Source organism: Podarcis bocagei (genome assembly GCF_964188305.1).
Source record: "Podarcis bocagei genome assembly, chromosome: 14".
Lineage (NCBI taxonomy): Eukaryota > Metazoa > Chordata > Lepidosauria > Squamata > Lacertidae > Podarcis > Podarcis bocagei.
The window spans coordinates 45,703,938-45,728,549 of record NC_138139.1 but is presented as its reverse complement, the minus strand read 5'-3'; the positions used below and the strand labels follow the sequence as shown (position 1 = coordinate 45,728,549).

Below are 24,612 nucleotides of genomic sequence, written 5' to 3'. Positions count from 1 at the left end.
CTTTAATGGCGGATTACTTCCTTCTTTGTCTTTGAAACCTGGTGGCACTCCCCCTACAGGGCTTTCGGATTATAAAATCCTGGGAACTGACTTTTGTTTTGAATTCCACTTCACTGGTTGTTTACTTCTGAATTTGTCTCTCCCATGGAACAACAGACAATCTGACCTTGAACACTGACAGATGTGTAATGAGTGGTGCAGGGAGAACAAGAGCATCTAAAGCTAAGGAATCTAAAGAGGCTAAGGAAAAAGAAAAAGAAAGAAAACCAACACAATTTGTACAAACAACACTGACCCAAGGACGCCGATCGTCGGTTCCAGCTGTACTGGTGTCTCAGAGGGAAGGGGAAATAACCGAGAAGTCCACTGAAGAAGATATGGCAGCAGGTGGGTCAGATACATTATTAAAACAAATATTGGAGCAACTATCAAGTTTAAACCAGAAAGTGGACGACCAGTCTTTGAAAATAGATAAAGCGACCTCTTCGATTCAAAAATTGACTGAACAAGTTTCCCAGCACACGCAAGCTATAGAGAATTTGCAAGGAGCAACAGCGGAAAATCGGGAATTAGCTGGAGAAGCAATTCAGAAAGTGGGAGCTTTACAAAAAGAAGTTGAAGAAATTAAAGGAGAAGTCAAGCCCCTGCACAAACAGGTGGGTGAACAACAAATTTATCTGTCAATGGTGGAACTGAAAAATCGCGAGAGCAACATCAAATTGAGAGGCATCCCGGAACTCGAGCAAGGAGACCTGATTGGATACTTGACGCAGGAATTCACGAAGTTCTGGGGTTTAAAGGAGGATACAGATTTCAGGATTGTCTCGGCATATAGACTGGGAAGATTGGTAAGGAAAGACAGATCCAGGGACTGCTTGATAATTTTAAGATCAAAGGAAGAGAGAGATAAGATCCTAGGTCTTCACTTCAAAAAAGCAATTGAAATTCAAGATAAAAGGGTGGAAATTTACAGAGATATTCCGAGACAGTTGTTGGACCTCAGAGCCACCTATACAGAACTAGCAAAATTGCTGAGACACAATGCAATTCCCTATAGGTGGGAGTTTCCACAAGGATTATCCTTCACCTACAAAGAAAGGAAGGTCAAAATTAGAACATCTGAAGATAACCAAAAGTTCCTTCACGACCACGGAGAAGATCTCCAAAAAGGAACAGATTGGCTTCCAACCCTACCAACACCAATACTGCCTGGAGGCGGGCCAACGCCTGCACCCTCGGGATCTGAGCAAAAGGAAGGCACCTCACCCTAAGAACATCTTAATTAGAACAGGATGTCTCTGCAGCTACTTAGTTGGAATATAAATGGCGGGAATTCTCCGGAAAAAAGAAGGAGGATATTTCATATCCTAAAAAAAGAACAATTGGACGTAATATGCCTCCAAGAAACACATGTGACTAGGCTCCACAGGAAAGTATTAATCAATAAAAGACTTGGCCAAGAATTTATTTCATCTGACAAAGTTAAAAAAAGAGGCGTTGTAATTTATGCAAAGGAGAACCTGTCACCAAAATTTCTATTTAAAGATGATCATGGAAGAACTCTCGCAATTGAAATTCAAACACAAGGAGAGAAGATTTTGATATTAGGAATTTATGCGCCAAATGATGGAAAATCAGAATTCTACAAGAAGCTGCATGAGACAATGATGGACTATCTGGATTATTCTAACATTATTGTGATGGGAGATATGAATGGGGTGGTGTCAACAAATATGGACAAATCCCAAAATCAAAACTTAACAACAGACGGCAGACTTCCTAAAACCTTTTTTGAAATGACAGACAATATGGACTTGATTGACATTTGGAGGACAAGGAACCCCTTGGGTAAAGAAGGAACCTTCTTCTCTGAGGCCCATCTGTCATGGACACGAATCGACCAAATTTGGATATCCAAAAAGACTGACAACCTGCTCTTTCCTTTCCCTAATTACAGTGCTCTGGAGGCATTACGGCAGCATTATGCTTTTTAGGCTTTTTAGACCATGCCCCAGGTTGAAGCAGAGCTGTAGGCAATCTAAAGCAAATAAATAGGGTGTTTTGTCTCAAGGGGTGTAGGAAAACCTCCCCAGTTTGGCGCTAAGAGTCCTGTTGAGCCCCCACCAGACTGGTTCAAAAGTTCTGTATTTGTCACCTGCCACCATCTAAGCACATGTCTGACGCGCATGTGCCCAGGCATGAATGAAGGTGACGTAGAAAAGCTTAGACCTCTTCGTCTCCAAGTGCTGGCAAACCTATTTGCTTGGATCCAAGTGGCAGTAATACGATCAGAATTGTGGGGGGGGGGGGGTTTCCTGTGAAAATGATCAGGCACTAGATGCTAAAGCTTTGTGGTGTTTGTTGGGCAGGCTGCCATTGACCGCCCTTTGCTTTAAACACACAGAAGCAAAGTTTGCTATGTAAACAAGTTTTAAGTCCTCCTTATGTCCTCAAGATAGTCTTACAGGCTTTCCGCTCAACTGCTCTCTTGCCAGGGGATACCGAGTTGTTGTTCTTCCTGCATTAAGTTGAAGCTTAAGATTGTAGCCTCTGCGTTCTGTCCCCCCGGGTGCAAAATCCTAATTGAATTATTCTTTTTTCCAATCCTGTCTTTAAATACCCTAAAGCCAATAATCCTAACCAGCGCAACCTGTTTGATTTATTTCTTTATTTTAGTTTCCCCCGCAGACGACTGCATTGCTGGATGAACAAAAGGTCTTTGCACTTTGGGAAGCTGGTGACATGTACGATCAGGTAAGCTGGTAATTGGAGCTGTTGCTCCAGCAGAGTCCTGCCTAGAGCAAGGGACATTGGCACCCGGCAGCGTTTACGCATTTGCTCATCCTTCGTCCAGTCAGCAGCAGCGCACTTTCAGCTCATTAGGAAAAAAGGCTGGTCCAAGAGGCGGTTTTATCCTCTGGGGCTCAGTGTACCATCCACCCTTGATGATGTGCTGCTTTGATCGTATAATTCCTCCTGCCTTAAATGATATTTTTAGGTTATATTTTAGTGACTTAAGTTTTAATTTATATATTTTTAAACTGTTGCTATATCTGTATTGTCCGTGTTATAAAGGTAAAGGGTAAAGGGACCCCTGACCATTAGGTCCAGTCATGGACGACTCTGGGGTTGCAGCACTCATCTCACTTTATCGACCAAGGAAGCCGGCATACAGCTTCCGGGTCATGTGGCCAGCATGACTAAGCCGCTTCTGGCGAACCAGAGCAGCGCACGGAAACGCCGTTTACCTTCCCGCCGGAGTGGTACCTATTTATCTACTTGCACGTTGACGTGCTTTCGAACTGCTAGGTGGGCAGGAGCTGGGACCGAGCAACGGGAACTCACCCCATCATGGGGATTTGAACTGCCAACCTTCTGATCGGCAAGTCCTAGGCTCTGTGGTTTAACCCACAGTGCCATCCACGTCCCTGTTATACCCAGTTGCAAATTCAAATGTATCCCTATCATGTTTTATGACTTCCTTGATATTGTATGTGGGCTGGAACTGGCCTTTGACCGAAATAATAAATTCATTCATTCATTCCTCCTGCATAGAAAATATTCGCTTTGCCTCCTGCAAGCAGATAGTCATGCGGAAGGGCTGTGACTCACGGGTAGAGCGTATTCAAAATCGTAATCTGCTTTGCATGCAGAAGGTTTCGGGTTCAGGCGTATAACACAGCTCAGTTGGTTAGAGTGTGGTGTTGGTAACACCAAGGTCGCAGGTTCAATTCCCATCTGGGACAGCTGCACGTTCCTGCCTTGCAGGGGGCTGGGCTAGAAGATCTCCAAGGTCCCTTCCAACTCTGCAATTCTAAGATTATAATCCCAGGCATCTCCAGGCAGGGCTGGGAGAGAACCCGGCATGAAATCCTGGAGAGGAGACAATACTCAGCTAGAGGGGCAGTGGTCTGGCTCGGTTAAGGCAGCTTCCTGTGTAAGGTCCTAGTTTCAACCCTGGCATTTCCAGTTAAAAGAGCCGGGTGGTGGGTGTTGGAAAAGACCTGAAGGACCCCTGCCAGTCAGGCAGGACGCAGGGAGGCTGCAGTCTGACTTGGGAGAGGGGGGCAGTAGTCTGTGAGGATCTGTGCAAGCCAGGAGGCAAGAATCAGCGGCAGGGGAAGAGTCAGACCTGGAGGAAGAGGAGGAGGAAAAGGCAGGCAAGGCAAGTGCTTCTCCACTCTCCCCTGCACCACTGTCTCCCAGACCCAGGAGAGAATTGAAGTGGGAAGAGCAGAAACAGCTTCCCTGCAGGCGTCATGTCTTGCAGTGTGAATGCAGCCCATCAGGGGAAGAAGGACCATAAACTGGTACAGGGGAGAGGTCCCCAGTTGCTGCAACCGCTCCATAAAGCATGGACCTGAAAATAGCTGCCTAGATGCTATTGTTCCAGAGCAGTAGAAGCGACTTGGTTCCCTTTGACAATGAAGAATTAACACTCTGCCGTGTGCATTCCTTGGTTGGGAAGTGCCAAGGATGGTCATACACCCTGGTTGAGCCCTATGGACATTGCATTACTTCACAGTTGGCACAAACCAGGATCTACTTTGAGCCGGACTTCCCAATTCTGACTTTCCAGCTGGTTTCAAATCGTGGTTTGTCCACTTAGGCACCAGTCAAGCCTTGCTGTGAATTTCTGAACTGAACCGCTCTAAAATTAGTGCACTTAAGTTGTTGTTTTTCCCGATCTTGCTCTTCTGATCAGTGCAGTGGGATGAATCCCTTGCAGCAGGCTGAGACTTGGCTAAGTCAGTTGTTTTGCATGATGCACTGAACACAGCAATCAGTTTCTCGATGCTGATAGACCATCCTGCTGGTCCGGGATTGATTAGAAGGAATCTGCTGAGAGGAGCTGTTTCTATTCCTAAGTCATCAAAGAGTGGTGCAAATTATACTTAAGCCTCTAGGTTTTGTTTTATGCTGACACGAGCTTTTTCTTTCTTGTTTCCCTCTTTTACTAACTTGAAGTTCACTCATTCTCTCTCTTTCTCAAAGCACCGGCAAATTTTGCTCGAAATCTTTTCCAAAAACTACAGAGTGCGCAGAAACGTCATCCAGAATCGGCTGGCCCGGGAATACGGAGAGGAACTAGATAAACAGGAGATCGATAAAATCTTGAAGGTATATATTGAATGGGAATGCGTGCAAGCAGTTTTAAAAGGAGACAGTCAACGGGCCCCCTGTTAATAGGATCAGTCCCTCTCTAACCCAGGGATGGTAACCTTCCAGGCTTAACTGGACTACGATTCCCATCATCCCTGCCCATTGGCTTTGCAAGCTGGAGCTGATGGGAGTTGAGAGTCCTGCAGCATCTAGAGGTCACCACCCTTGCTCTTAATTCATTTTGCAAATAGAGCTAGAGAGGGAGTAGACAGAAGAGAGGTGGTTGGTATTAGGGGTCTGAACGTAACATTTGATAGCTGACTTCTGCAGAGTCAAACCATTGGTTCATCTAGTAGCTTGGTATTATCTAGGCCATGGATAGGCAAACTAAGTCCTGGAGGCCAATCGCCTTCTAAATTCAGCCTGCGGACAGTCTGGGAATCAGTGTGTTTTTACATGAGTAGAATGTGTCCTTTTATTTAAAATGCATCTCTGGGTTATTTGTGGGGCCTGCCTGGTGTTTATACATGAGCAGAATGTGTGCTTTTATTTAAAATGCATCTCTGGGTTATTAGTGGGGCATAGAAATTTGTTTTTGGTTTGTTTTCAAAGTATAGTCCGGCCCTCCACAAGGTCTGAGGGACAGTGGACCGGCCCTCTGCTGAAAAAGTTTGTTGACCCCTGATCTAGGCTGATGGGCAGCTGCTGTCCAAAGTGTCCCACTTGTTTCTGGAAATGCCAGGGATTGAACTCGTGTGCAATGCATGTGCTCTACTATTCAGATGCAGCCGCTCCCTAAGTATCTCTTCAGAACCTGTCCATTCCCGATTGTAGAGAACAGACCACTACCTACTCTTTAGATGCAAATTTCTAATGATTTGCTAGAACGTGTTTACACACATGTGTGTCCAGCTACTTGCAGATACATTGATGTCTGGGTGATAACACACTTAGCTTTATTACTGGATTGCTTTGCTCAAGGCGATTCCCAAAGGCCGCTGCCTTTTAAGTTTACTTTTAATCCATCGCCCTAATTGCATTGCATAACTGACTTACAGCAGGTCTCTACCTGGGGCATCTATATTGCTTAAGCTTTAATTAAAATCACCTTTAAAGATTATTTATTAGATTGGCCAATTAAGCAGCCGAGCAAGGGCCAGCTGTGGTATTGAGGCTGGAAGGTAGTGTTTGAAGCCCTGCAAAGCTTTGAAGTCCCCTTTTTCTCGAGCTGTGACCCTCTTTGCAGAGTGGCTGCTATAGGTGCAGTCAGTTGTGAAATGCTGTTTTATAACAAACTATAAATAGCTACTGTTGGGTGGGAAGAAATAATAATAATAATATTATGTATTATTTGTACCCAGCCCCTCTGGCTGGGTTTCCCCAGCCACTCTGGGCGGCTTCCAACAGAGACCAAAAATACACTAAAATGTCACACATTAAAAACTTCCCTGAGCAGGGCTGCCTTCAGATGTCTTCTAAATATCAGGTAGTTGTTGTTCTCTTTGACATCTGATGGGAGGGCGTTCCACAGGGCGGGTGCCACTACCGAGAAGGCCCTCTGCCTGGTTTCCTGTAGCTTTGCTTCTCGCAATGAGGGAACCGCCAGAAGGCTCTCGGCGCTGGACGTCAGTGTCTGGGCAGAATGATGGGGGTGGAGATGCTCCTTCAGGTATACTGGGCCGAGGCCGTTTAGGGCTTTAAAGGTCAACACCAAAACTTTGAATTGTGCTCGGAAACTTCCGATATTGCAGATTTTTAGTGTATGGTTCTTGGTTTCACGAATTCTTTGAAATCTTGCTGTTCCCATCCTTAGGTAGGCTTTTAATAACCCTGGAGGGTGGGGTCCCATTGATGCCCTCACACCTGTAGAATATTCTTGGAGTTCAGGGACCATTTTCAACCCAAGGACCACATACACTGCTCTGCAACCTTGGGCCACATACCAATGGTGGGCAGCGCCAAGGGCAAAAGTAGGTGGAGCAACAAATGTAAATTACCTTCACTGTCCTTTGTACCTTCTTTCCAGGCAAGCAAGAGGTATTGGAATTCAAGGTCACATTCCAGCCAGGCAAAAACAGAGCAAACAGGGAGAGGCCAGAGGGCCAGATAGAGAGCCCTGGAGGGCCACATTTGGCCCTCAGGTCCAAAGTTGCCTAGCCATATTCCCCCTCACTTCCAAACTTCAGAGGTGAATACCAGTCCTCATATAACCAGAATGGGATATTCCATGGATGTATGAGCAGGCTTTGGGGGAAACCCCTAAGGCTTGCACAAATAAGGATCCCCCATCGGCAGAAGCTGAAAGGGCATGCTCAGTGAATGGTCATGCTATGCTGGGCAGGTGGAACGGCATATTCCCAAAAAGGTACAGCTAGCTGGGGGGATTCCTTAACTGGGGTGTGCTATACACTGCAATGTTTTGTTTCAGATCCCAATCTAGTGTCTTAATCTGACCGGTTTTGTTCTCTAGATTTGGGAGCTGTATATAGCACGGGTTGGTGGGGAAGTTGAAAAGGAGACAGGCCAGATGGCTGGATGAGAACTCTGGGAGTGCATGCGCTCTCGCTCTCTTTAATCTGCATTCAGACGGCTAATTAGCTAATTGCACCAATTAGCGGATTCATGCTTTCTGGTCTCTAATAGCGCTTCCAGCCAGGTAACGAGTTGCAATGCTGTGTTGTGATTGTTTCTGTAGGAGGTGGGAAAGGGGTGCCAAATGATTCCCATTGGAAGTGTTACCAGGGCAGGTTGCATTCTCTGAGGATCCTTCTAGTTGCCTAGATTGTATCAACAGAAGTTGGCTGCAGGCACCAAAGCAGTTGCTTTTTCCAGCCAACAGCTCTTCTCTGTGGCTCCCCTGGGTTGCTGCCTCACTTGAAGCTGCCGCCCTGTTCACCTCATGGGGAGCAATGAGGGAAGGTCCTTGGAGTTGTGCAGTTTAGAGGAGCTTGGCAAATAGCAAGGGTGGCAGTGAATTACACACACACACACACACACACACACACACACACACACACACACACACACACCATACCTTTTTTTTAACTGCTCAGGGCTGTTGAGAATAATGGCTTCTTTTAGTTTCTCAAAAGTACGTGTTGGAGGCACATGTTGAGAATCCTGGGTTCGTTGAATGAGCATTGACAATCTAGTTAAACCCCACCATTCCTAATCTTCTGGGGTCCACAGATCCACTTGCAGTGGGTGGGGGGCTGATTTCCTTCGGGTGACTGTGTCAAGCACAGAAAGGACAACCTCCATTTCTCCTCTAAGGGTGTAGAGCTGGGGAAAAGCAGGTATCAAACCCACAGACTAGCCCTCCACTTGAGTTTTAGAGCTGGAAAAGCAGCAGGCAGCTTGAAGGTGCTCAGAAGTCCCCCTGATGTTGTGCTGGACAGGGACAGGGCTCAGGTGACCACAGTTTTTGTTGGCTCCCAACATCCGGCAGTTGCTGCCTCTTTACCTATTTTGCATTCCTCCATCCTTGTGAAGTGTGCAAATGGTAAAGCTTTATAAATAAGTTGACACACTTTATTTAAAAAAAATGCTATGCAGTGTAGAGTTTGTAATGAAAATGGTAAGAATTACTGTATTCCTTCCCGCACGTTCTTGGTATTCTCAACTTGGAGAGGACAATGGCTGCCTGTTCACTCTTCCCTCACCCCTCCACCCCACCTCACTGACCTTAATTCTGGTGGTATGCAATTGGGGGCAGAAATCTTCTGTTGCGAGTCTACTTTAGAAGATTATAACAATACTTCTCAACAGCTTTCCCCTTTCTTCCAGGACTGCTGTGTAAGCCAGGGTGGCATGTGGTATCTTAAAGGGACAGTACAGCAACCGGCATCTTGACGAAAGGGGTTTTGCTTTAATCACATCGGATGAACTCCAGGACTGAAGCGGAAAAGGTGGAACAGGCAGGAAAGCAAAATGATGAGGGGCAGAGCCTGTTCTCCTCACAGCCCTATGGATGGATGAAGTTATGGACACGGAGCTGCTCATTTACATGTCTGCATGGCATCCAAAATGCCACCGTTCAACACAAAGAGAAAAAATGGATCTTTGCGAGTTGTTAGGTTAATTTGGGATTCCTAATAAATTAACTTCTCATCACAAAAAAGGAAAAAAAGCCCACCTACTGACCCAGATGTGATCATGATCTAATGTTTTATTTTGTAACTAATGCCAATAAATTGCAAGTTTACACTTAGATAGTGGGAAATTATTTTTTAAAATACCAAATGTTCTTACTTCTAGTTCACCCCCATCCCTTCCTTTTTTGGAAAGCAAGGAACAACCCTACCTCTGGTTCTAGGGAAGAGTTGTTTTACTAAATACTGTCTCGTGTATGAAGCTGCCAATTGTTTCTGGAAATAGGAAGATACATTATGGTTGGGGTGTGTGTTCTCTTTTGCATAGCTAGCAAATGGTGCCTCGGCTATGTGCAGTTTGAATCACCATACTTGGTGCCAGTACAGAGCCTCCATTGCTTCAGATAAAATTTTACCTTGAAGGTTGACAATAGCATTAGCTTGAGCACCACCACTTTCTACCTTTGCCAAATGTGAGGATTTCTCTGCTGCTAGTTGGGAAATCTGTTGAGATTTATTCCAGAACAAGTGGGCTTGTTAGCAGCTACGTATTTCATTTTAAATGTATAGGGTCGTTGCTAGTCATCTTTCATACAACAGGTACACTCTGTAGTTGTGATTTTAATGATCAATGATAACACAGCTCATCAACCTCCAAAAAAGACAATGCAGGTGGAGAGACTTTATTCTTTTAAACAGACATGTGCCTAATACAGCAGCAATGCCAAGTATACCAGTGATAGACTGAGGCTGCCCAGAATATCCTTTCCCACCCCCATAGTTCTAAAGGTATTGAAAAAAGCATTAAGTGGTTTTTCTACATGCTTCCAAGCACCTAGTTAGTAATCAACTGGCAAATCTCACTTAAACACAGACATGCACACACAAACTTCAGAAGCTTATTTGTTGAAGGGATTTATTTGTGATGGGATTAAAAAAACAAACCAATATTCAGAATAGCTTACAAATCTTTAAATAAGCTTAAATACAGTTTGGTGGAGTGTGTCCATATCCAGGAAAAACATGTAACTCAAGAACAAGAAGCCATTCCCATTTTATACTGTACATAAGGCAGAGATGTTTGCAGTAGCAGCAACCAAGTTAAAGCTGCGATATCCCTTAAGCCGCACATGTTCAGTTTAACTAGTGATGTAATCACAACACTACTGTTGACAGGTACAGTACCTTTTACTCTTGAAAAAACATGCCATCTTATGCAGTACTGGTAAACCCTTCTAAATCCTCAGCTCTGTTACTTATCATCTTTGTGTATTTGAGAGCAACTTTAGGGAACAGAGGTCTGTTCTTAGAGCTATGTGCTCAGTAATATAAAAGCACTGCAATAAGATTTGCTTTCAAGTTCAACTTGCAATCGCAGAAGATTCTTTTGGGAATAGTTTTGTACAGCCTAGAAAATATGCATAGTAACACCTACCCATTCCTTTTACAGCTTGTTCAAGGTTTTCTAGGCTACATGAAGCCATCCTCCATGTTAAATACAATATTCTTAAGACAAGTGAACAATTACATGCACGTGGTCTTGGCAACAAATGCCATTATTAGCAGCAGAACAGTGTGTTGAACCCATAACCTTCTGCCATAAGACAACACTCTATACATTAAATAAACCTCAAAAATACCCCCATCACACTGTAGTCCTTTTTACATACAGAACGTTTGCTACTCCAATGACAACTCCATGCATAAGAGGCATGGTCACTGGTTTAGGCAGCTATAATGGGGCCCATCTGATACTCAAAGCATTAATGTTCAAAATCTTACCAATTTAGTCTTAAACTAGATATGTAATAGGGGTGAAAGATCCAGGAAGAGAAGCTTAAGCTGCCAATTCATGTGAAATCAAGGTCCTGCCTGAAGAATTCTCTGGCATTTTTCCTTTGATGTGACATTATAATCACTGTACCTCATATAAAGTAAGCATTCAGCTCAAGCCTTGTTGAGTTCAAAGTACTTAATGTTTATGCAGTGAGAAATCCTGCCAATAGAATAGCCCAGGCTTCCTCAACCTCGGCCCTCCAGATGTTTTGAGACTACAATTCCCATCATCCCTGACCACGCCAGCTAGGGATAATGGGCGTTGTAGGCCAAAAACATCTGGAGGGCCGAGGTTGAGGAAGCCTGGAATAGCCGGACCTATTTGAGATGTTCAGTGAAAAAGACTGCCCATATTTCACATAACAGTGGAAGCAATCTTTGCTCATCTTTTCAGGGGATGAAAGCTTCCAAAACTCCCAGCTAGTCACTGAAAGATTGCTTGCTTCCAGGAGCAATTTGAAGTAGCATACACATAGAACGGATACAGAATGCTTGTTACCCAAATGTATCACACTCGGCAATGGCCACTTCTCTGTTCCAATCATTCCTATAGCAACAATTTCTTCTCAAGACAGCAACTGTACTTTATTTCCAGAAGAACCAATGTCCATCTACTCAAGCAAATTAAACCAGTGCTTGATCTCTGCATGGACATTTCTTGTTAAATTTATTACTTTAAATCACAGGTCTGACAAAAACAAAAAAATCTTTGGAGTCAAATATTAAATGCAAGGAGGTTGCCTTTTAAAAATGTACCAGACTTGCAATTTAATTTCATGCCATGTTTAATAGCCGAATTGCCATTGCTGAAGAGAAACACAACACTACAGAAGAATTTCAACTTTCCAACTCAGGACCGCAGAAAGAATCCAAAAACTAGACCTCCATAAGTGACAACTCTTTACATGCAGCCACTGGGTGGTTTCCAATTCTCCAAAATACAACTTTTATTACCAGGCATTAGGTGCAGTTAGCAGAGTCACGTAACCATTTCATCTGCCAATTTAGCATAATCTGCAATGTTCTGAGCAAATCAGTGGCAACAACTGTCTCAAACACACACCCCCCCCAAAACAAGCGGACCCAACCCATCCTACAAGTTCAAAAAGTCAACCTACATATACTCTAGCAGAACAGACATGCAGCAATGTCTCAAATGAAACATTCAGACAGCTACTTCTCAAGAACAACGGTTTTCTAAGGTAGTAGTGATGTACAGAAAGTTTGTTAAGGCTGAGAAGGAAAGGATTTATACTTTGCTCGGTGTTCATCTATTTCCTGTTTGGTTTTCTTGATACAACTAAAGATTTCCTTAAAGAGAAGCTTGTATTCGGGTGGCGGGTTTGAAGGCAAGCTGGCTGGGGCTGGGTCAGCATTTGGGGGTTCAGCTTCTCCAACACACATGTCCGAGGATTTATTCCCCACTCTGACATCTTTGGAATACTGTTTAGAAGTTTGTACAGCTTTGTGTTTCAATGACTCCTCGTCTAGTTGACACTTCTTCAGGAGGTCTTCATACTTGACCTTCAAAGCGTTATACTGTGCATCAACCTCGTTAAGCAGAGAGATGCCCCTTTGCTTTACAGCTTCTGCCCGCCGGATACAGGTTTCTTCATGGCCCTTTATTAGAAGATCCCCACCTGCAACACTGCCAAGGAAGGTCTCACTGGTGCTTCTTTTGAGTGCCCTTCTGTCGGGTTCTGGGACAGTTAAAAGAACCCCATCAGAAGAGCTCCAATCTGAAGGGCTCTGACTCAGATCTCTCTCTAAAGAATCTTTGAAGGAAATAAAAAAAGACTCTGGAACAAGCTTTTCCACCCCGTTAGCAAAGGTGCTTTCAGACTGAAATATCTGCTTCATTTCAGCCACTTCAAACTCAAGCTCTTCAGCTCTGGCTCGGTATAGATCGACATCCACCAACCTCTGCTCAAGATCACAGTTCTCCTTCAGCATGAGATTGTACTCTTCCTCCATCGTCATCCTCTTCTCTTTTTCCATGCTGAGCTGTGCTTGCAAAAGAGTCATTGCCTTTTTTAGCCTCTGGTTTTCTTCCTCCAGAGGACTCAGTTGGCTATCCACAGAAGTAATTTTTTCCGCAAAAACATGGTCATAAACAAAATACCTAGACACAAACAACAAGAGCCAATGAAAAGCATTAGTTCGCTCTTCCCAATAACTCGCTTTTTTGTATACAAAGGGTAACTTGATTATGGATGAATAAAGCACAGCAGTGTGTGCCAGTTTCTAGACATGAACCCTAAAGTGAAAGAGCTGCCTGTATTAGGTCTCTACAAAAACTAGAGATTGTACCTTGCCTTTGTAAAAGGCTAGAAATACCTAGGTAAGCATTGTAGAGTTAAATCAACAACTTAGATAAATTTCTTCAGAAAGAGGATCTGGGTTGGACAATTTTACGGTTTCTACTGTCCTGAAATTCAGAGAACGCACATCTATTTCAAAACTTGTAACAGTCACCATCAAGTCTCCATCCCTATGACTCTCTACCAACCTTCTGAAAGCCATACTGTTCATAAGGATACAATACCAGTTCTGACATAACCTTAATGGTTGACCTTAAAGAAAAAGGTCTGTCACTAGTTGGCCTGAAGAGAACAGGAAACAGGCTGATTTAGAGACCTTTGAAGGGCTAATGAAAGAGACCTAGATTTCCCAGGAACTTCCTTTACAAAAATTCCCAACATCGTTTTCAACTAAAGTGCAGAAATCAGCCCAAAGTTATCCAGAGCGTCAAAAAGGTCAGAAAAATATACACACATGGCTGTATATGACAGGTTCACTTAAGAGCTGATGAGGACAGGTCTTCAATAATCTTTGTTTAATCTTTGTTTAATCATATGCCATCACTAAACTTGACACATTTCCTAATCAGAATATGCTTGACTTTTTTTTTTTACTTCTCTACCAAAACTGAACAACATTAAATAACTTTTCCACAGAAAAAGACTGCTTTTAAAATGAACTTGAAACTTACTTGCGAAGGTCATACAATTCCTTCAGACATGCAAAACTATGAACAGATCTTGGATGCTCACACCGTTCACGATTCGCGTACCCTTGCCCAGAATTCTTCAACTCTTCCACTTGTCTCTGGAGATCATCAATATGTGCTTGAAGACTTTCAATAGTCTCAGTAAGGCTGGAAAAAATTTTTCACACACAGAAGTACACAAATTTGTCAGCATAAGTCAAGTTTGACACATCTACAACTGTTTAAACTGCGAGAGATGTTTGTGTTCCAGGATATTGACTCTGGGAGTCAGAAACTCTGTCTTTTGGTTATTACTTGACCCCCAAAGTATCATTGGGAGAAGGCATCAGGGTTCATTCTTTTTCCACCACCATCCTGAGGAGGAAAAGCTAACAAGTACCTCCAAAGGCTCCATGTCACTTTAACAGACGTCTGCCCTCACCCAAATAAAGACTCTGCTTTTCTAGTGGATTCCATTTTGCAAGATTAGAAAGAAGCTACCGTATTTTTTGCACCATAACACTCACTTTTTTCCTCCTAGAAAGTAAGGGGAAATGTCTGTGCGTGTTATGGAGGAAATGCCTACGGGTGGCATGCCTACGGATTTTCCTCCTCTAAAAACTATGTGCGTGTTATGGTCGGGTGCGTGTTATAGAGCGAAAAATACGGGTATATTCAAACAAGGACGGAATCTTTCAGTTCAGCTGTTATCTTAATGAAAGTGGTGGCGGGAGGGATATAGGGGGACACAGGGAGAAAGGTCGGTCCCTACTCCCAACCTCAGCCCAGGCAGAATCCAGGAGGGTCAAGCAACAATTGAATTATACAGACATTGTTGGAGTAAAATATGCAATATATATACGGTGCAAGTTAAGGAAGGGAAACAAAGTGCCATATTTGGTAAGCATATTACCTTATTATCTTTTGCATATTACCTTATTATCTTTTGCTGTGAGGCTCTACTGTCAAAAACTAGCTTTTGATTAGCATCTTCCAGTTCTCTGGCAGTGACATCAAGCTGTTCGTAAACTTTGGCATGTTGATCATTCATTTGACGCAGAAGTTCCACCTGCTTTGTAAGATACTACAAAATAATGTACAGTTAATGTTGCAAATGTAATTAAAGAGGGGTTCCTTAACCAGCGGCTGAAATTACATTATTTTTGCTGCTTTCCTTGCAATCTCAAGCAATGATAGTTAAGAAGATTAGCAGGACGATACTGAAGTACATACGCCTTCTTCTTACCCCAAATGAGAGGCACTATACAACTAACCTTTTTCAAACAACTCAGGCCAGAGTAATCCCTCAGACTGCTAAAGGCCTCTGCAGGAGTAAACACAGAGCTCTCCCATTTTACTCTCCAAGCACCCAAGTCATGGTAAAGTTACGTAACAAGGAAGATAAAATTAGGCCTAGGATTCAACATAGTTTAAGTACATGGCCCAACAGGCTTTCTGTCTCAAACATGACCCCCACCCCTCTCCACCATGGCAAATCACTTTGGATAATGAGTTCCTACTTTCCCCGTTATAAATTGAGTTACTCTTGCAATCCCCGTCAAGGGGCTCCTGTTTTAAATCTATATTAAATGTTTAGTGCAAGCCTCTTTATTCAAGAAATATAACAGGTTGTTTATTTTTAAAGCTGTGAAAACTACTTTCAGAAAGCCTTGGCTAAGAGGTGTCCGGCATAAGAATACTAAACCACTAACTTTAAGCTGCTTTGCAAGAGAGGCAAACTCTGGATTTCCGCCTCAAACACTATTCAATCGCATGTTCCCAACTATGAGAAACAGAAATGCAGTAAAATGACTTGAGATAACTGGTGAGAACAGTTCCATTTAGCATATTTCAAGCCAATCAATATGCCAAAGAAGTTGCACAGGAAGAATTATGATAACTGAATGCTGGAATTTTGTACACATTGCTAATACATGAATCTTTCACATAACCTGAAGTTTAAAGCCACTACTCTAAGTAGCCGAGTAGCCAATTGATTATATAATCAAATCTTCTGTGCTGGAATCTTTTTATTTCCCTCATTAAAATGATTGATAGGCTTACATTTTGAGAAGTCTAAAGCAGGATTACAAGTTAATCTAGTACCACCTGCAACCTTTACCCTATTAGAATCAATTAGACATATTACCTGTTGCAATTTATAGTCAGCCTGTGAGCAACACAGGGTTTAGCCAAGGTTAGCATTAACCTGAATCTCAGTGTAAACATGAACCAGATTAATTTTGTCTGCTATTCTGAAAGCAAGCTGAAGATCTTGTTATAATAAAGCACTGCCAGCTAAAATGGCATCTACAATGTCATGTTATCAGAAACATGGAGAGGAAGCTTTCAAATTGATCAGAGCCCACTTGTAGTTGAGAGTGCAACTAGCAATGCAATCTTGTCTATTTTTGCTTAGAAGATAGCCCCACTGAAATCAATATGAGTTATTCCCAGGTAAACTGGCAAGGTTGCAACCAAAACCATTTAAAACATGTTTTATGTACAACTTCAAATGAAGTACACATAGATGCGCCACACCAGCTTTCCTCAACCTTTTGCCTTCCACATGTTTTGGACTTACATTCCCATCAGCTCTGACCAGTGGTCAGAGACGATAGTTGTGGTCCAGCAACATCTAGAAGGCACCAGTTTGGAACTTTATTCCGTACTCTTCTCATTCTGCAAACTTCCATACTCTAGAGGAGCCACATACTCCTTCAGCAGAAGCAGATTTGCACCCTTGGTTGGAAGATACAAAAAGCTGAATCCATGTAATTGAACAGAAAACACCACCCTCAATTGCAAAGCCTTTTACTGGGGGAACAGGCAAACTGCTGTGTTTATTTGGTACATTCATATTCTATTTTTATTTTTTAATTTTTTAACTATTATTATTATTATTAATTGAATTTATATACCGCCCTATAACTGGAGGTCTCAGGCCAGTTCACAGAATAAAATCAAAATATAAAACCACAAAATACATAATCAAAATAAAAACAACCACCCAATACCCCCCCAAAACCCCACATTTTAAAAGAGCATTCTACCCATTAGTTCTACAATTCCCATGCCAGCTTGTAATACAAAAGTTAAACATAAAAACCAAATTGATAGGCACTGAACACTACAGCTAACTTCAATAGCTGGTGTCCTTTATATTTATCTGTTTTTAAAAATACATTCATACACCAATATGTTATTTCTCCCCTAGAGCTAGAAAAAAGGAAGGAAAAGGAAAATCCTCAGTGCCTTGTACACATCGAGCCTAAGATTAGCAATATTAAATATTTGGCTTTCATGTGTTCAAACATTTCACTTCCATTATCTTGCAGTAATTCTAACCATGACCCCATAAGGAGTAACCTAATATTGCAGGTAGGTAATGGGGCCATGTGAAAGATAGCTTGCCTGGGCCATCTGTGAGTTCATGACTGAAGATTCAAATAGAGAACGTTCTGGTCTGAAGTACAGTCACTGCTCTAGGCCAGAATAATGGGCATATAGCCTTTGGGCTGTACATTATGCTCACTTGCCCCCAATGTGCAGTTGTTACCTCTATCTCCTGCAGTTGCTCTTGATTGGTGGAATACATCTGCTGCAGGGATGTCTCCAACTCTGTGTTTCGATCCAAGAGTGTCTTCCCAAGCTCAGCAGCAAGATGGAGATCTAAAATGAGTTGTGTGTATTTAAACTGGTGCAAATGCTATTGTGTTTTTCAAGGACAAACTTTGGTAACAATGGTTATGGCACATTTTAAAAAAACACACCCTACAATTCCTAAGAACAACTAATCACAGCTCACATTTTTCCAGTTTTGTTTTTTTGTGTACTTTATGGATGTTAGAGTTCTGTCCATCTCTTATTTTGACTCTCTCTAATACATCCTCATTGCAACGGACGTAGAGAGAAATTAGTGATGCCCTTCTAGGACTTGCCTACTTCAATCAAGTCATACAGTTTGAAAAGCAGATGCTTCAAGTACTCTACCCAATTTCCTACCCGTGTTCTAGTGCACTAAGGTGCCACCTGACCACTAAGTTTTCAAGTTCAGGTATAGAGCTGTAGTGATGACTAGGTATCAGAGAATGCATGTTATTTAAAAACAGGTCAACTTCTGATGATACCAAAGGCTGAAATTCAACAGATTCTTAAAACCTGCACACCCTAAATACTATCATGAGAAGTCGGTAAAATCAAAATCTGTCATTTTAGCCATTTATGAAGATCAAGAGCACTCCCTGGCCATCAGCACCTCCTTTTCTAACTGTGAGAGCTTACATATATTCATGCTGCCTGTGATGTGTCAAGAACCTGGTATAACCCTTAAAGATGAGTTTTGCTTAGATATCATGCTATTTGTCAACATGACATTTCTCCAATTCATTTTTGGAGCGGTGCTCCCTTGAACAGCATCACCTACGCCCACAATTTGTACTATTTCATACACATTTTTATCCTTTTTTGTTTCTAGTTTTAAAAAACATTTAATAACTAATATGCACCTTTTAAGAAGAGACTTCTCCTAGCAGTATTTGCAAGACTTAAAAGCAGATAATTTGCAACTGACTGAACAAGTTATTCTGGTTACCAAGTGCTTAGAATACACAATTTTATTTAATGCTTTTCCTTCACAGCTACATAGATCAGCATCTTAAAATATATCAGGAAGAACTCACAGACTTGACAAGTTGCCTCCTCCTATGCCAAGTTAGCTTTTTAAGTAACAAGTGACCATTTTTTCTCTCTACGCCAAAGTTAAACTAAAATATACCCAAACTAGAATTCAATACAATCCTCTAACAATCTCTGGAACTGCCATGAAGACAGCTGTTATCAGGTTTGGAGGAGAAAATGAAGAAAAATGCAGAACCTCTGTTTAAATGCCACCCAGAAGAGTGGCAATACAAGAAAACTTGGTTAATACTTGAGACACAACCTTCCTAATCCATTACTCAACCATAAAATGCATTTGCCTATGCTTAACAGTTCAAAGTTCAGTTACTCCATCACTAACAATTTCCTGAACGTGGTATTAGATTCCCTACGAAGCTGCATTCAAAATTTAAACAGCAACAGGACAACAATCCCATTTCAACTCTCATTTTCTACATCCATCGTACTGCTAGACCTATGACAACACCGCCACACATATGCATAGTGTAAGCAAGTGCACAATCACTGTCACACCCAGGCAGAGCCAGTGTCGTGAAGTGGTGAGAGTGCTGGACTAGAATATGGGAGTCCAGAGTTCAAAACCCCATTCAGCCATGAAGCTCACCAGGTGCCTTGAGCCAGTCACTCTTTTTCAGTCTATCCTACCTCACAGAACTGTTGTGAGGATAAGATGGAGAGGGTGGGGGGAAACAACCATGTATGCTACCTTGAGTGATTTGGAAGAGAGAAGGAACAGAAATGTAGTTTTTAAAATGGACACTGGGGATGTAACTGTTAAAAGTTTAGATTTGGAGCAGCGACTGGGAATCTGTGACCCTCCAGGTTTGTTTAGTTCATGAAATTCATATACCTTTCTATATGCTTCTTAAGATTCTCCCTAGGCCTTGCCCCCTCACCTTCCTCAAATGCTTTTTTTGCCTGGGTAGAATATGCCCTTGAATGTCTCATGCCTGCCTGGACAGGTAGGTGTATGTGTGTAGAAACCTCTGATTTCTGTATAGCTGGAATGTGAAGTTAAGAGTAACCTACTGCTTCACTCACTTTCCTCTCTGTCCCAACAGTGGCAAGCAGCCCCCCCAGAAGGTCCCCCATGGGGGAATGTGGTACTCTGGCTGAAAAAGGTTTCCCACTCCCGTTCTGAATGCTTGATAAAATGATATCATTAATAACGATTCCATCACAACAGATGTTATACCAGCTGGCCTGCAGTTCCCTTGATTTCTTTTAAAAAATCAGTGTTCTATTGGCTGCTTTCCAGTCCTCTAGTACAGAGGTCAACCTTAGGGACACGTTACATATTTTTGCTAAACAGTCAGCAATTTCATATTTGAGTTCTTTAACTCTAGATGCCAGACAGACAGACAGACTTGTTAATTTTTAATTTGTCCATGACATCAAAGAACTTCGTCTCGTCACCACTGTTCACTTGAATTCTCCACACGCTCCGCCTGGAAAACTAAGTTCAGGCATCTACATCTTCTGCAATCATAGTAAGGAAGCCATCAGTGAGACTAAACAAGGAATGCTTCTGCAAATTAAAGTCTCCTTGCAAGTTTATATTTCTCCACCAACATCTTTAGTGCCCGGAGAATTACCAGTTTTGCAATTTGTCATCCAACTAGATTAAACAGTCTTGAAGTAGCAAGGCACAGTATGCTGCCTGAGGCTGCAAAATGAATCATAAATGCCACATTCCAAATATTGAAATGCATTAGCAGTATAAAAGAGGGGAGACTGAAGCTATTCAAGACAACTGCTTAGATAATGAGACATTATAAATCATTTGTCCACATGGTGCAAGACAAAAATTACAAAGCTTAAGGCAAAGTTATACATGTTTATTGAAATCTTCCATTGGAGAGACAAAAGCATATATTCTAACTTTAAAAAAAATACTTTGAACTGGAAATTTCAACCAATGAAAAATCATTTAAGTGTCTCAGAAACTTAACACTTTGGGTGGGTGGGTGTGTTTTCTAAATCACACCTTCCCTTTTCCACAACTTGAAAATGCCAATTTAAAATTGAATGTTGGCAGAAGAATGGTTAGTTGACTGCAATAATGCAATAAAGTTGGACTGTCAATGCAAGAATAACAAAGATCAAGCTGACTTATTAAAGGAGCTACATATTCAAGCAGTTGTATAACAATGCAGTGAGCAAGAGCTTTGACTATATAAACACATCTCAGACGTGCCTTTGACTGTCCCCATTTCCTGGCTATTTCGAGGTTTTTAAACTGGGTAAGACAAGTCCTAGATACTATTTGAAGAAAGAGCTCTATTTTTAAACACACTGCAGTTTATTGGCTTATGTAGAAGTAATGCCTGTTGAAGTTACTGAAACTACAAGAAATGCTATTACATGAGCAAGAATACCTATATCACATCAGCTTCTGCACAAACCAATATAACACAGAACAAAAAAATAAAATAAAAATTGGAGAATTTCAAGTTACACTTCCAGCATCCAAAGGTGAATTATGTGACACCCTCAGCTTCCTAGATACATGTCAGAGTCTTAATTCTTGGTCCTTGAAAAAACCAAGCAGAGCTGTACTGTAAAATATTGGCTGCTTTTACCATAAGAAAGGCACTCTTTCTACCCCTGTACCCCACAAGCCTCCTCCAGACTGCATACCAAACTCATTTTTCTTCTATACATACCTTACTCAGCAGCACAATTATGTTGTTGCCAGCTTTATGGCACATCTTATAGCACAACCTGCCTTATTCCTTGAAAAGCTATTTATTCTAAATATGAATACATGGGCACCTGTAGTTTTTAATATTTAGGGTGCAAGAACAGGGTCTGAATCTTTCTATGGCTTACTTAGTCTCATTGAAGTAAGTAGTGCTAGAGTAAAATCTTGAAGGTCTTCCACCAACTGAATTTCTCCAGTTTAATTTATATTTGTTAACCTAGAATAACTCATACCCCAGTTTGATCATGAATTCAGACTAGAACCAGTGCTTCTTGCAAATGTGCATTAAATGGTGGGGAAACTGCATGTTTAATTTCACCAGTCTGTAAAGAGCTTTCCAGAAATCTAATTACATACTGTACATGTTTATTTGGCAGTTAAATTTCACCATGTTCAAAGGGCTTACTTATGAGCCTTTCAAGCACCTTCACTCTTGAGAAAGTCCCACTGAAGTCTGAAGGATTCAATTTCCAAATAAAACTTGTAAGGAATTAGCCTGTACCTCTATCTTTAGCAGAATCTAAACAGATTTAAATGCCCCTGAACACACATAAGATACAGATACTTTTTTATGCGACCACAGACCCAAACAAAATAAAACCAACAACTGTTTAGCCTGGAGAAGAGGAGGTTAAGGGGTGATATGATAGCCATGTTCAAATATATAAAAGGATGTCACATAGAGGAGGTAGAAAGGTTGTTTTCTGCTGCTCCAGAGAAGCGGACACGGAGCAATGGATCCAAACTACAAGAAAGAAGATTCCACCTAAACATTAGGAAGAACTTCCTGACAGTAAGAGCTGTTCGACAGTGGAATTTGCTGCCAAGGAGTGTGGTGGAGTCTCCTTCTTTGGAGGTCTTTAAGCAGAGGCTTGACAACCATATGTCAGGAGTGCTCTGATGGTGTTTCCTGCTTGGCAGGGAGTTGGACTCGATGGCCCTTGTGGTCTCTTCCAACTCTATGATTCTATGTACAAGTAAAATACAATTGCATACAAAATCCATTAAAGTGGTTTGCAATGTTGGGCATGCATTTTGAGAACCATGCCTTCCTGACCTTCCATGGTCCTCTCCCCTCATCATGCATCCTCAATGCGTCTTCCACAAGTTCTCTTGTCACAATTCCAGTTCCTCCCCCCACAAATAGCATCATAACTGGTGTCCCCAAATCCCCATTACTCTTCCCCAGACTACCCTCAAGTAACTTCTCTCTACCTAAGTGTTCTTCCCACTGGACTTCGGTCACCCTCAAGCCACTCATACCTCATAGCATACTACCTCCCAAGCCTCTACCCCTACATCCCTGTTTTTGTTACTTTCTCCCCATAAGTCCTCATTACTTCTTCCCCCTCTCTCCTTCTCTAGCCCCTTTGGTGTGCTTTTATTATGCCACAAATCACATTTTGGGGTCTAAATGACTAGGGATACTCACTTATGGTGGAGATAAATAATTAAAGCTGAATATAAAATGTGCTTTGACAATGACAAAAGATATGACGGGCGGGGGAACTAAACCCATTAAGCTGATGGGTGAGGGATGGGGTGACAAAGAACTAAGCCTGTGATCCTAACCATGTGTACTCAGAAGTCCTAATGAATTCAGTGGGGCTTATTCCCTAAATCACGAAAAGGTGCAGGTGAAAAGCTTGAGATGAATGATGAGGGATACACCCTAGAGATGAGCTAGTTGGGCGGGAGAAAAAGCCATGAGCAGGTGAGCATGAAAGGCATGATATAAATACTTATCTGATACCAAAATAAAAGAAAACAAGAAGAGATAAACTATGACTGTGTGAAATAAAGGGAAGACAAGCAGGGACCTACTGCTGCCAATATCCATTAATTGCCCTTTGCTATTGAGAGGCAGCTTGGTGTAGTGGTTGAAGTCCAAGCTTTCTCCAAGTTGGGTCTCTAGAGGTTGCTGGACAACAGTTCCCATCATTCCCAGCCAGCATGGCCAGTGGTCGGGGTGATGGGTGAAGAACATCTGGGGACCCATGGTTGAGAAAAGCCGAGTTGGACTGCTGGACCAGAACCAGGGAGAAAGGGATTTGTTATCCCCACTCAGCCATGAAGCTTCCTGGGAAACCCTGAGCCAGTCACTCGCTCTCAACCTAACCTACCTCACAGGATTGTTGTGAGCAGTGCTTTTTTCTGAGGCGACATTTTCCAAGTTTGGCCTCATTGAGAGGCATTCTTTCAATAGGAGTAGGAAAATGAGTGTACCCCTCAACGTTTATTTATTTATTTGAAAAAAGCACTGGTTGTGAGAATGAAATGGAGAGGAGGAAAACTATGTACATTACCACCATTTCATGTTTATTCATATCCCACCAAAGCGCCTAACCGCTAAAATAGAAACGTAGAATGCAATCTTTTTTTAAAAAATAATGTATATCACCTTCGGCTCTTTGAAGGAAAAGCGGGATACAGTACTGTATAAAGAAAGAAAGGGGCGGACACAGGCTGTGCTTTTTACATCCCGCTGCCCTTTAACGCCTGCCTTCGCTCTTCTTTCGCCTGGGCGCCCGGCGTCTTCTCCACACGGGCGTGCCCCACGCGCATCTACCTGCGACACGTGAGGATGGATCTCCGTGCTTCTGAAACCCGCTAGTCCTCAGTAAGGCGCCGCGAGGCTCTTCACTTATTCGAAAAATTAAAGAAAAAACCCCAACCGCCTCACTTTCCTCTCCTCGACCGTTTCATGGTCTCTCTCCTCTCTTTCCCGCAGTTTCCACCTCGGCTCCCCTCAGCCATTGTCTCCCCCCCTCCTCCATTGTCCCAGTCCCACCTTCTTCCCTCTCCGACGGCTTCTCCTCGCCGCCTCTTTCCCAGCCCCCTGACCCACCCGCAGCCCCTCAGGACCCTTGGCCGACCCGCTCCTCCTCCGCCGCCGCCCTCACCTTGCTGCAGGTCCTGCTGGTCGTACCACGGCTCATCCTCGCGGATCTCGAACTCCTCCACCAAACTGTCGGTGAGCATCGCGGAGCCGCCTTCGCTTCCCAACCCGAGAAGCAGCGCCGCGAGCCTCCCGGGACCGACGCCCGCTCCCCGCCGCGCCTCTTTATCCCCTGCCCGCCCGCGCTTCGCCTCAGCAGAGCGCTCCGCTCGCCGCCGTTTAAACCCGCTCCCGAACTTTCCCGAGCGCTTCCGGACTGCGCCGAACACCCCTCCCGACCAAGCCCGGCATCACCGCCGAAGGGGAAAGC

The 24,612-nt window shown here is 42.8% G+C and overlaps 2 protein-coding genes across 3 annotated transcripts in view; one reads left to right on the top strand and one right to left on the bottom strand.

Moving 5' to 3' along the window:
• Window positions 1-9,313, top strand: part of POLR3E (RNA polymerase III subunit E) — a 42,090-nt gene extending 32,777 nt beyond the window's left edge. For both annotated transcript variants that reach the window (XM_081169519.1, XM_081169520.1), the window contains 3 exons: window positions 2,677-2,754; window positions 4,996-5,121; window positions 8,890-9,313. In XM_081169519.1, coding sequence (XP_081025645.1) covers window positions 2,677-2,754; window positions 4,996-5,121; window positions 8,890-8,955 — 270 coding nt within the window. In that variant the 3' untranslated portion in view covers window positions 8,956-9,313. The remainder of the gene's footprint in view (window positions 1-2,676; window positions 2,755-4,995; window positions 5,122-8,889) is intronic.
• Window positions 9,314-10,093: 780 nt separating this feature from the next.
• On the bottom strand, window positions 10,094-24,508 carry CDR2 (cerebellar degeneration related protein 2). Its single transcript, XM_081169608.1, has 5 exons — window positions 24,307-24,508; window positions 17,579-17,691; window positions 14,955-15,103; window positions 14,023-14,187; window positions 10,094-13,152 (listed from the first exon to the last, which is right to left on the bottom strand). The coding sequence occupies exons 1-5, from the start codon at window positions 24,383-24,385 to the stop codon at window positions 12,258-12,260; spliced, it is 1,401 nt and encodes a 466-aa protein (XP_081025734.1). The 5' UTR covers window positions 24,386-24,508; the 3' UTR covers window positions 10,094-12,257.
• Between the last annotated feature and the right edge of the window lie 104 nt (window positions 24,509-24,612).

Excerpts from the sequence above, each read along its gene's own strand:
- CDR2 (XM_081169608.1), bottom strand. The coding sequence starts at position 24,385 with ATGCTCACCGACAGTTTGGTGGAGGAGTTCGAGATCCGCGAGGATGAG. Across the intron at positions 15,104-17,578 it reads AGCAACTGCAGGAGATAGAG|TATCTTACAAAGCAGGTGGA; the intron begins GTAACAACTGCA and ends ATTATTTTGTAG. Across the intron at positions 13,153-14,022 it reads GAATTGTATGACCTTCGCAA|GTATTTTGTTTATGACCATG; the intron begins GTAAGTTTCAAG and ends GTTTGTGTCTAG.